At 37.8% G+C, this 12,868-nt stretch overlaps 1 protein-coding gene across 1 annotated transcript in view; it reads right to left on the minus strand.

Moving 5' to 3' along the window:
• Positions 1-1,801: 1,801 nt before the first annotated feature.
• Positions 1,802-12,868, minus strand: part of LOC139685449 (glutamate [NMDA] receptor subunit 1-like) — a 38,158-nt gene continuing 27,091 nt past the window's right edge. The window contains exons 9-12 of the mRNA XM_071582470.1: positions 10,899-11,008; positions 5,924-6,079; positions 4,298-4,432; positions 1,802-1,945 (exon numbers count right to left, since the gene is read on the minus strand). Of these exons, the coding sequence (XP_071438571.1) occupies positions 1,802-1,945; positions 4,298-4,432; positions 5,924-6,079; positions 10,899-11,008 (545 nt within the window). The remainder of the gene's footprint in view (positions 1,946-4,297; positions 4,433-5,923; positions 6,080-10,898; positions 11,009-12,868) is intronic.

The raw sequence follows: 12,868 nt of genomic DNA on the forward strand, positions 1-12,868 counted from the left end.
AAGACATGTATCTATGGAGTTAATTAATCATTGACTTTGAGATGTGAAAGTCAAGCAGCAGAAGAAGGAAGGAAGATGAATTTAGTAATTAGAGTAGGGATGACAAAGAAGGTTTCCTTTGGAAGAAAAGTGCCAATTGAAGTTGCCTAAAATTAAGGGAGCAGTGGGTTATATAGGTCCAACCAATCCTCTTTTCTACATGGGTGAAACTTGGCCAACAGTTGGGATCAGACAAAAGAACATTATAAGAGAAGAGACGGTGGTGTAGGCTGAGAATGATGGAAATCAATCAAATCAGCACAGTGTAAAATGAAGGAGAATTTCATCCATCTTTGTTGGTTATTGCTGCTTAATTGCTGGTTTAATAACATATAAAATTATGTGGTGGAGATAAACATATGTGTAACTCATTTCTATGTCACTTGACTAACCTATTGAGTAAAATAGGTAAATGCTATGCAATAAAATCAATTCTCTTTGAATCGAATAGTTTTCTGCTGTCTTTATCAATTATTTATAATAATTTAGTTATCTTGAAAGCATTAACCATTTATTTGGCTATTAGTTTGGATTTTGAAGAGGAAGATTAACAGAATAAGCTCTCGTTGATATTATTTACATTATAAGTGAAAAACTCTTAAAATAACAAAATAATGGGAATCTACTTTGACATAAGCAAAGCTTTTGATATGGGAGATGATGAAATATTGCTAGCAAAATGTGAGGTGCTAGGCATAGGAGAAGTTGCTCTGAATTGGCTAAAGACATACTTATCTAACCGACAGAAGAAAGTTGCTCCCAACAAATATTAGAACTATTGATAGAACTAGATACTAATTGGAACTATTTTTCTCTCATCTCCACTCCAGTCGACTAAAGAAGTACCTAGGGGGTCTGTGCTAGCCCAAATAATTTTTTGAATATTTATTAATGGTCACCCCGTAACTTAAATGGTTAACTGCAATAAATGTGTCATGTATGCTGACATTGTGAGAATTATAATTATGTGCATACAAATGCTATATATTTATATTGAAAATTATTTGAAGTATAAACTCAAATGCTATTAGTGGTATTGTATATGATACTGTATTGACATGCAATATGTGATAGAGCAAGAGCTGAGGTGGAGTTAAAGCCATCTCCTGACAACATATGCTTTTGTACAGGCTAATAGCAGCTTCCCCTTCTTCCTTCTCGCCCCTCCACCCACTCGGTGCATTCTCCCAGCTGTGGGTTTAATTCTCTGCTGATCACCTCTGTTTAATTTGATAACCTTACTGAGGTGAGCTAACAGGAGGGAAAATGAAACGGACAAATGCCTGTGATAATTCCAAAAAGGCAATATTTTAAGCAAGTAGAAATGGATGGCACTCTATTCCCAAACTTTCAAGTTGTAGGTTTTGCAATTTCCCCTCCGATTGGCCAGGAACTCATCAGTAGGGGATGACACAGAAAGAAATTTCTTATTGCAGTTCTTAGTTTGTAATTCATTATTATTATGACATACAAGATGTCAGAAAAGTGATGGTAATTACTTTGAGGGTGATAGATTTTACAGTTGTAGCACCTTTGATTTCTTGTTAATGTGTCATTTACTTCTTGGTTGTCAAGTTTAGGCAGTGAAAACATTTACCTTTCACATTTCTCAGAAGCCAAGAAAATGCTTTATCCATTATGCCATAATATCGTGCTTTTGTCTTTATGACTGTTTTTCTGAAGTAAACCATGAGATGCCCTGGTCTCTCTTCACATTTTAGAAATGAAAACCATAATAGTCATTACCCTTCTGCATAACAGTTTACTCTGAGGAATAACAAATGTCATAAGAGCCATCTTCAATATCTTCAAAAGAGTCAAAGGAATCTATGTTCTCAACTTGAGGTGACATCTGTTGAATCAAATCCACATTTGCAGCTGCAGCGACCACTGAACCGACATTCCCCTGGAATAAAGGAAAATATATTGTCCTTTTATCATTGCTAATGTTTGAAACTAGATAATTCCTAAGGTAACTTTTTTCTGAGCATCAGCTCATGTACAGAAATCACATCATCACTACCATCTTAATTTTTATGATTCTATATAATATCACTGGGCATAACTCCATGCATACATATTTTTCCATTTTTTCATATTAATCACGATCAATGTCATCAGCTTGTAATTGCATGAAAGGAAAATGATTAGTTGTGTGGAAACGGGTGAGCCTGGGATTATTTGGCTCATACCATAGGAGGGTAGAGGTTTGTAGGGAGTAGCGTGCAACATCAAAGGTCAGCGTGGTTAGAGGCAGAGTGTCAGCGTGAGTGCATTGGAGATAGGAGGAGTCTGAATATAAAATAATTGATGTCCCTGGTGATTATTTTGCCCTTTAATTGCATTTAAGAGTAAAATGTTTTTGGCCAAAGATAGTCTAATAATTTTAGAGGTTATAAAGAAATGTATTTCGAAACCTTTGCATAATGGAGGTTAAATTTTGGGATGAATTCAAATACGAATAACTCTGTGAAATTTTTGGGATCATAATGTTTGATTATTTTCTATTCATGTATGTCTAGTGAATTTACTACCTGTGACTCCAAAATACTCTAAACTGGTCTTTCTTTTTACCATGCAATTAAAATGCACTTTGCAATTAAAATTTCTTTGGAGTCCTTGGATTTGTCAAAAATTGGCTTATTTCAACTCTAGTGGCATTTTTATTGACGATTAACAGTCAAGTTTGCATACTAATAGTGATAAACCAGAATAGCTCGATGCTGATGCTGTCCTTGTTGGCCCTGGGAGTATGAATTGTATGAGAAAAGTTCGACTTCAGTATTCATTGATTACTTAATTAGAACAAGACATTTTAGAAAAAAGACTTAACTTCAAAGTGAAAAATCATTTATCTAAAGTAATGGTCACATTTTAATACAGAGTGCTATGTGATTTTTACCTCATGCTTGCATTATGTTTGCACTGCATTTTTGCTCCATGAACATAGCTGCATAGCAGATGTTTATGTAGTGAGATAGATTCAGAGCCATCTTGATAATGTCTCGATCAAATTGCTCAGGCGTATCAATGAAAAGGGAGAAACGCATATGCATATTTTCATTATGTTGCAAAAAAGGAAAGCTCTTTGGCAAAACTTCAGGAAATTTAATGGTTTATTGATTTATCATTAAATTTTTGTGATAAATTTTGAGAAAAGATAAAACAAACTATCTCATGCATCCATCAGCAAAATTCATTGTCATATGGAAAATAGTCATACCTGAATACCAAATAGGATTCAACATACCATATGGAAATGGCACTAGGACCGGAAACTCATCTACCTATGTTTTAAAATCCATTGCTTTCGGGTGATGCAATGAGAAAAAGCTGTAAAGCAATTACATTTTTCTTGCAGACCCAGGAATTAATTTAAAAATATCATTATGAAAAAATTATGGGAGTATATTTACAGCCTACCTCCTAAAATGTATTCTTTGCAATTCTTTCTATAAAGAAGTACTCTTCTTATTTTCCTAGGATATATTCTTGAAATAAAAAATTTTAGCCACATTTTATCTTAATTTTTTAAAAAAGAAATGCATATTTCAAGTTGAGATGTTGGCCATTTGCAGATGCTATCTGCTTAGTTGCTCTAAAACGGATTACATTCCTGATTTGACTCTGGTACATCGACATTGACAATGACTAGAATCTTTAAACTTGCAAATATGTTATAGAATCATCGACATAGTCGTAATGGGAAAAAAGGAATGTCCAAACGTGGCAAGGCGGATAGACCCTCACTATACTCAAACCTCAAAGATCGGCTTACATATGAAGGAACTCAACAGAAATTTACAGTTCCATACAGAAGTATTCAGCAATTTGCCTTGAAAAATGAGGAAAAGTATGTACTGTAGACATAAAAAGCAGTATTGTGCGAGTTATTTCATTTCAAGTAAATTGATGCAAGTCAATTTTTATTTTCTTATCCCTAAAGCATTTAGATGACCTACTTCTTGAAAAAATAAAAACATTTCAAAGTAATGCATAGAATCGGTGTTCTTATACCAGATTTAAATGATAGTTTGGGTTTTCTTCATTTTTCTAACATTTTTTAATGGTATTTAATTATTTTATGTTGATGCATCTCATGAGTACTTTAATAAATAATATATCCCTCTGAAAATTTAGAAAATGAGCTCAGCCTTTGCTAGAGACAAGTCTCAGTTGGATAATGTCAGTTAAGGTATAATATGTCTGTCAGATAAGTTATTATATACACCAAATACAAAGATTTTACAGAACTCACAACAGACGATGGAATTAATGTTCCAAATGTCAATTCCTGAGGTGATCGCAGTTGTACAGTCTCAGCCATCCCATTGGATATCACCTGTGTCTGCTTCTTATGGGCAGCAATGGCCGCACGGATGAAGCGTCGTTTCTTGAAAGTGAAGGATATGCATATTATATCATAAATAAATACTTTCAGCATGGACACAAAATACTCATTGCCCCTAAAATGGCTGTAATTCTTTAATCTGTCTCACTTTCTGACCATTTAGTTTTCCTCTCCTTTGTTTCAGCATTTCTTAAGCCTCCAATTCACTTCGTTTCTTTTTGGTGAGAAAGCTATTGAATCATCAACAGCTATGCTCCATTTAATTTTAACGACATTATTATTATGTATTTATCTTAGGTGGCTTAACCTCCCTGCTTTGTGGTCACATATAATGTAGGTCCCCATGCTTTATTCTCTTCTCATTGATAGCACTGATTTAGTTAATCTAAAATACTGCCCTAACAACTAATGTGTATGATTTAACCACTATGATTTGTCATTTTCATTTTATCCTTTCCTTTCTCACTCTCTCTTCAATTCCATTACTTTCATTTTGACGATTCATTTCATGCTTTGCCCTTAACACTGATTCCACAGTGCACCCCTAAATACTGAATACCAATGGTTAAGAATGCCAATTATCTGGCTATTACCCTTTTATCTCTTGGCATGGATACCCTTAGATCTAGAGGAATGTGTCAACTCATAGAGAACAACCATCATTGCTGCTATACCACTGTAAATATCATCGGAAGGCTGAGATCCTTCAACAATTTCAGGACTAGTCCATTAGGTAGGAGGATATGAGGCAGTTTAAGAAATCATGGTGATATATTCCCCTGATTGACATGTTCAATACAGAAAATTTGCCTTAAACAGTGAGCTATTAATCTTAGTGGAATATAGTATGTGATAAAATAAGTCTATGGCACAGGGTGGAGGTAAGACTTGAATGCCCAAACCCATCCTAACATATGTCATTCTAGTGTTAATGGTTTTTGATGATCCTGGCAATGCTTCCAGGAGAAAGCCAGGCTTTTGATGTTTCCCTCTGAAGTAGCAAGAGGTACATGATAAGATTGCCGGAAGAGGCAATAATGCACGATCTCAGAAAGCAGCCTATGAACCACTCCGAAGATGCCACGCCCGGTCTGCTTTGGCTATAATTGTGCTACATGATGAAGGTTTCCATTCATCAGAATGAGCTTACAATACGATACTAATGAGAGATCAAATTCAGCATTTCCATCCATGCTCCCATGCATATTATTTCTGGTGAACTAAAGTAGCTGCATCACTTCAGCATGGACTCTTTGCTGGATCCTCCTCTCCACTCATAGTTAAATTTTTTTCAGTCTATTAAGGTTATTACAGTGTCTATCATAGGAGAAGCATTATACATATACTTATACTAATGAATTACAAGTCCTTACAGTTTCGCCACAATGATTTGAATTTTTTAGTCTATTTTTTCTCCAAAAATGCTCAGTGCAATTTTTCTAAAGAGAACGCCAGACTAATTGGTCTTCTCCTTTACTAATGACGTGAGATCTACCGTGAAACTAGCATCAGTCATGGGAAATGTCTACTCACCACAATGACGCGTCGCCACTTGTCAAAAGCGTACCGAGCGAGCTCTCGACGGTATTGAGCTTTGGCATGATGTCTTTTGTAAGCGACCTCGATGACTAACAGGGCAGCCCCACCAAAAATCCCCGCAAGCACCAGAATGAAGACTCCAGCCATGTTCTGCAGTGAAAGGAGAGGAAGTGTTATTCAAGAATCCCATGCCCATGAACACCCCTCTCCTTGCACAGGAGAGCCCATATTTGCAGTTTGCCATTTAAGTCCATTGGACATTAGCCACAAATTCATTTGTGAAAATTTTTGCCCTCTCAGGCTAGTTGGCTAATCAGTTTTGGAAACATACTTTTCGTTAAAATTACTGTATGACTACAGTTTTCAGTATGACTGATGTACACTTATTGTAATTTTATATTTTCATTAGAACTATTGAACTTCTACTTTAGAATTTATGAAAACACTTGGGTCAGACAGAAAAGATCAAAATATTTTGATATTACCATTTAATACAAAGAAAATTGTATTGTTAAATTGAAAAATTAGCAGCTACATATATGACAATGTGTATTCATAATAGAATCCCAGAAATTTGTCATCACTGGGCCAAAATTCCTTTCAGCTGCCTTGTTACCACATTCTGAAGTAAGTCACGAATTTAAGTGTATGAAAATCATCTCACATCCTATGAGGTTATAATCTTAACTTTTTATACGATGCTTAGTCTCTGTTATTTATTTGATATTATCGAATTTTTTATTTTGAGCAACCATATTCTATGCCTTTACGACACTCATTCTACATGAGATTGATTTCCTGCGTACTCTTGAGTTTGTAGGACAAGGTAAAATGTGTGATTACATATTTCATACTCTCCCCATTCTGGAGTGTTTCCTTGAAGCTTGTAAAATAACAAATAAAGGGGAGAAAATTTTCGCCTTTTTGATATTCAAGGCGATCCTATGGGATATGCTGCCTGAATGACTAAATATTTTTCTCAGTATTAAAATCTTTTTGAAACTCCAGGGACATTTTCCCCCTTCTGTGGTTTAACATCATGCAAAAAATAGCCCTTGACCAGTTACTATTATTACTCTTATTTAGGATATTCCACCAGTAAGTAAAGGGATGTTTTAGTCTAGGACAGGGGTGGTGATGTAGATGTATATGGCAAAGTGGCACACAGAGTGGCCCAAAGTGGCACACAGAGGTCAGAGGGTGGGTGCTACAGGCAATTCCTCGGTGATCACTTGATGGATTGACACGCGAGCCAAGAGTACATATACTCATATTACATGTACTTAAACATTAGCCCTTAATCATCAAAAGGTGCACCACCCCTGGTCTAAATACCAAGTTCCACAAAACACATGATTACTGTGACACACTCCTGGAACTTGGTAATTACCTAATATTTCTGTCACCTATTCTTTATTATGTATGTGTTTTATTATTGACCACTTTAAGATATCTTCCATCAAAGAAGAATCTTTTAATTTTAACTTTAGACCAGATCATTGCAAATTAATGGGATATCCATGAGAAAGATTTATGGCTACGACTGTCTGAATGGTCCCAAGAATTCCCAAAACTTTAATATACAATTATGCCAATGATGCATAATACACCTCAGATGTAGTTGCTTTCCATTTCTGATTTTTAAGACTATTGACATTCTATCCTTAAGTTTCTTCTCAATTTCGAATAATTTATTCACATCATCAGTCCATTCAGTTCAAAATTTTAATATCGGTAGCTATGATTCCAAGTTATGGATAGAAAATTGCTGGATAAAATTTATAAAGACTAGGTCTTTATAAATTTTTCAGTGACACTATATTTGTGTAAAATTTCTGGTTTTGTTTTGCCCAGTGCTGACACATGGCCATTGAAGCAGGGTGATAGCTGTAGATTTGAGGCTTTACAAATGTAGTGGTGTGGATCAGGATGGAGAAGATGACATGTACAAAAAGGAAAACAAATGAAGAAGTGCTAGGTATGGTGCGGTATGAGGGGGAATTGTTGGGAGAAATCATAATGAGACAGGAAAGATGGATTCAGGGCTCTCGGCGTTCAAATCACATTTGTGCAAAGCGTTTTCAATATCGCGTGGTCACAGACTACATCACGGTGGTATTGCCACCGAAAATTCGAAATATGTGCGAGTGTCACTTGTGGGTATTTTTCTGTGTCTTTGTTCCCCAGTATTATCTTTGTGAACATGTGTGTTTGTGTGTGTGTTTGTGTTTGTTTGTGTGTGTGCTTGTGAGTGTGCTTGTGGGTGTTTATGTGTGTACGTGCACGTGTGTGTACGTGTATGTGTGTGTACGTGTACGTTTGTGCGCGTGTATGTGTGCGTACGTGTACGAGTGTGTACGTTTTTTTAAAGAGGGAAGGGAAAATGCTCGTTACGCACGCACTTACAACACACACAAGGATAAGCACGACATTGGGCTCGGTCTGGTCTTGAATTCACCAAACGGTGAATAACCACGGGTTCCTGGATGTATCCAAACGCGGCCGGAGTCAGCCCCGGCGACTCATACCAAGTACAAAACTACCCTCTCTACATCCAAGCCCAATCCCCCGCGGAGCTGCCTAGCTCTTTCATCTGCTTGGCAGAATCCTTACTCCCCCCTCCCTGCCATGATGTTGGTGGCAAGATTAGGGTTTCGGGGTGCTCTTTGGGGGGGGGGAGATATGTAGGCATTCAGTGGGCCGTATGATGCATTCAGTGGGCTTGGTTCAACCGGGGGGGTTTAAATGACTGGGACACCCAGATATGCGCCATCTCGTGGGGGTCACCTCCATGTTACTTGCAGATTTGGGAAGGGTTTCAATCACCAAAATGGGGAAGTAGTCATCAAAAGATTGGTTGTGGGAAGCAGTATGAGTAGGGATGGGATAATTAAGGAAGGTGGGAGATTTGGTGGAATATCGGTGTTTATTCATGCGGAGGGAAAGGCTGGTCGTGGATTCACCCATGCAGAAGGCAGGGCAGAAGTTACAGGAGAGGCGATATATAATGCTTTTTGATGTATAGGTGAGGTCATGTTGGGAGTTGGCAATAAGGAATGGGGAGGGTCTTCGAAGATGGCAGAATTTGCAGAGTGGGCGTTTGCATGGGGCGGATATGGGCGGGGAAGAGATGGGGGTGCTCACAGTTGGTTTTGTCGACTTGAAAACGTCTCAACCGGATTTTAACCAAACGGAGGCACAATGTGGGAATAAAAGTGATGTGGACTGACTTTTATTAAAAATTAGGAAGGGGTCACGAATTAAATGTTTAATTTTGTGTGTTCCGGGGAAGAAAGTGGTGATAAGATTAGGGCATTATGGGCGGTTTGGTTTGGGGAGAGGAGTGTAATGGGTTGATGGTTTGAGAATTTTACTGTCCAGTAGTTTTTCAGGGTACCTGCATGTCCTTTGAGAGACATATAGCTGGTCCATGTATTTCTGTTGGGAGGGGGTGTTTTTGTAAAGACGGAAGCCACGGACTGAGAGTGAGAATGGGATGGAGCGCTTTGTATGAGGTGGATGGCAGCTGTCGAAATGAAGATGCTGTTGCTTATTCGTTGATTTAATGTGGACTGAGGTGTAAAATGTATTGTTTTTGAGGTGAATGTTGATATCTAGGAAGGTAATATTCAAGTCAGAGGTAGAAGAAGTGAATGATACTGAGGAGGAGGAGTTGAGAGAGGAAATAAAGGAGGATAAAGTTTCGTGTCCGTGGGACCAAAGGAGGAAAATGTCATCACTATAGCGGGCCCAGAAGAGTGGTTTTAGGGTTTGTTGGAGCAGAAACTCATGTTCAAATTACCCATAAAAAGATTGGCATATGCAGGAGCCATACTTGCATACCCCATAGCCATACCTCTGGCCACCCGCAACTCCACCCAAGGTATGTGATTTTTTGGGTACCAGATCTTCCTGGGAAACCATAACAAGCACAGGGAAAGGCAGTGGCCCCCTACCCTGATGTGTGAATTTAATTTCACATGCCGTGTAGGTCTCCCAACCAAAAACCCTTTATTATTTCATCAAGGCACAAGGAGTCATTGAAGTGTAGATAAGGAGGCTAAGGAATACTACAAGGGAGTATGTAAAACTGATTGGCTGTGGAGAATAAGTTGTCAGCTAATGGGAACAATTAAGTCCAAGGGGGTGGCAAGATTTAAAAAGATAGACACAAGCTAATTCAAGAGTCTTTATTTTGATTTGATTGGCTGCTGTCAAGAGGGAGGTTATAATGGATACTTTGTAGCCATTATTAAAACTGTCATAATGAGTAGCTGCAAGGCTAGGAACTGGTAGGATGGCGGATGGGGAGGATGGGTTACCGGATGAACTGTGTTGATTCTAATTTTGAAGGGCGTGGTTCATTAGCATTTAATATAGAAAGCTGGGCAGAGGGTACATTGTCGGAAGTATATGAGAAATATAAAATTGCAGGAAGACATCAGGAGGGACAGGAGATATTTGAGGAGGCGTTGCTGGGGAAGAGAGTTTGTTACAAGGATGGAGTAAGTTTTGCATCTAGTACGATTGCATGGAGTCAGTAGGGTCTAGAGATTAAGAGTGAATTCAGGAAGATTCCTGCTGGATTTAAGAGTATATAAAAGACTTTCTAGATGTTTAAATGTTGCATTTGGAGAGTAGTTGGGTGGTAGTTTTGTTTTTCAATGAGATTGGAAAAAGATCTCTAAGAATAATGTTTAGGGACTGAACGCCAAGGAAGTAGGTTGTGCTAATGGAAAAAAACAATTGCACAATTAATCATTTACGCAGCCTACTTCCCTTGTTTGAAATTTTTTTCCACCATAGCTTTTGATTGTTCTCATGTTGTCTCATGGAATTCTCTTTGCATAATGACAATCGTGTTGATGGCAATCAAATGCAGAGGTTCCTTTTGAATATGGCAACTCAGTTCTTCACTCAACATCATCGATAACGATTGGGTAGCTACGGAAACAGTATGGCGACTTACTTTGAGTCCTAGTGCATTGGAAGACTTTTCGGCGGGTTGGATTTCGTCGCACTGCAGCCCTTCGCGCACTCGTGGGAACCACTTCTTCTCCAGCAAATTCATGTAACCCTCTGGAAATAATGGCTGAATTATTCGGACTTGACACACACTTGTTAAAGCTAATAAATCTCTTGCCTACTTCACTCCAGAGGCAAACTTTTCTCTCAAGTAAAATGGGTAGAGTCAACCCAGGGTTGACTCTTCCCATTATATTCATACGGCCGTAGTTACCGTTCGCTTTGTACCTTTTCTCTCAAGGTTTTGGGAATTTATTGGATGAAAAGTTATGAAATGCTTTATTTTGATTTTATGTATGCATATCTATAGTACATACATATACATGTCATAAACATCCTCAATGTATACATGCATATCGATGATATGGAAACACTCACACGAGCAGTATAATATTTGGACGGCACAATAAAACACAAATAAAATAGTAACACTTAAAAGGACACTCACATTGTAGATTGTTACAAAGTCTTACATGAAGAAGGCCGAAAGCTTAAAAATCTACAATGTGAGTGTTCTTTTAAGTGTTACTACTTTAATTTATTTTATTTGTGTTCCCTCGTGCCGTCCAAATTATATATATGTATAATAATATATATAAACATATATATATATATAATATTTATATATAATATATATACATATATATAATATATATATATTATATATATAATATATATATATATATATATATATATATATAATATATATATATATTTATATATGTATTTCCGTGCATAACACTACGTTATGCAAAAATCTTGACCGTTGCCGAAAACGTTTTTGTAGCCCCAAAATAACTTACAATTATCAAGTACTAATTGACTAGTATGATATATTTTCTCTCTTTCGAGCCTTTACTTGAGTTTCTGCTATAGTTTTTCAAGATAATCCACGTCGCGCCGCCACAGGGTATCATATGGTTCTTGGAGTAGCCTCTGTATGAAAATCTTTCGGAAGGAAAGAACTGTCCTCAAAACTACGAGGGTCATCCGGAAAGTAGTACCCGTTCGTGAAATAAAGACACAAAAGTAAATATTAACAAACATAAAAAATTTTATTTGAAAGAGGATTCTTTAAACTACTTCTCAACATAATCTCCAAGCAAATTAAGGCATTTGTCATAACGTGTGACAAGTTTCTGTATTCCTGCTGCATAGTCCTTCGCCGCCAGCTCATTGAGATACGCGAGGGACCCATCTTGCACAAATTTTTGCATAATGCAGATGGTGTTTAACAATTTCATGAACAATTGTTCGAGAAACATTGGGAAAATGCTCACAGATGTCATCAATTGTGACGCGCCGATCGTTCCTCACGAATTCGTCAACTGACCAGTTGGTCTGTAATGACAGACGGTCTCTCCGAACGCTCATCGTCGTGTGTGTTCCCCCTCCCCATGTTGAAGTTGCGACACCACCGCCGAACAGACGACTCGTCCATTACATTGTCTCCATACACCTCCTTTAATTGGCGATGAATATCACATGGGCGAACGTTTCTTGCATTGAGGAATTTAATCACTGCCCTCACTTCACAACTGGCGGCGTTCTCAATTTTTTTAAACATTGTAAACAATCACAGAAACAACACAGGCAATGCTAGCGTCACGCAACTTGGCTCAGAGAAGGCAGACAAGCCACTGAAGCTATCTGACCTCGTCCAGCGGCTACTCGCGTCGTCAGCACTTCATGCGGCACGAACGGGTACTACTTTCCGGATGACCCTCGTAATTGGCACGAGACCACCTTCACCAACTGGAGCACTCAAAACGTCTCCTTTCAACTCAGACTAAACAAATTGCACTGTAAGACCCTTTAGTATACGGATGAAGATGGTGAATGGCTCTATAGTATGCACCACAGTTATGGGAGCGATAAACTTGTTGATTACCAAAATACAACTCCTTCAGGATA

This window comes from Hetaerina americana, unplaced genomic scaffold (assembly GCF_022747635.1).
Source record: "Hetaerina americana unplaced genomic scaffold, ioHetAmer1.1.p SCAF_112, whole genome shotgun sequence".
Taxonomy (NCBI): domain Eukaryota; kingdom Metazoa; phylum Arthropoda; class Insecta; order Odonata; family Calopterygidae; genus Hetaerina; species Hetaerina americana.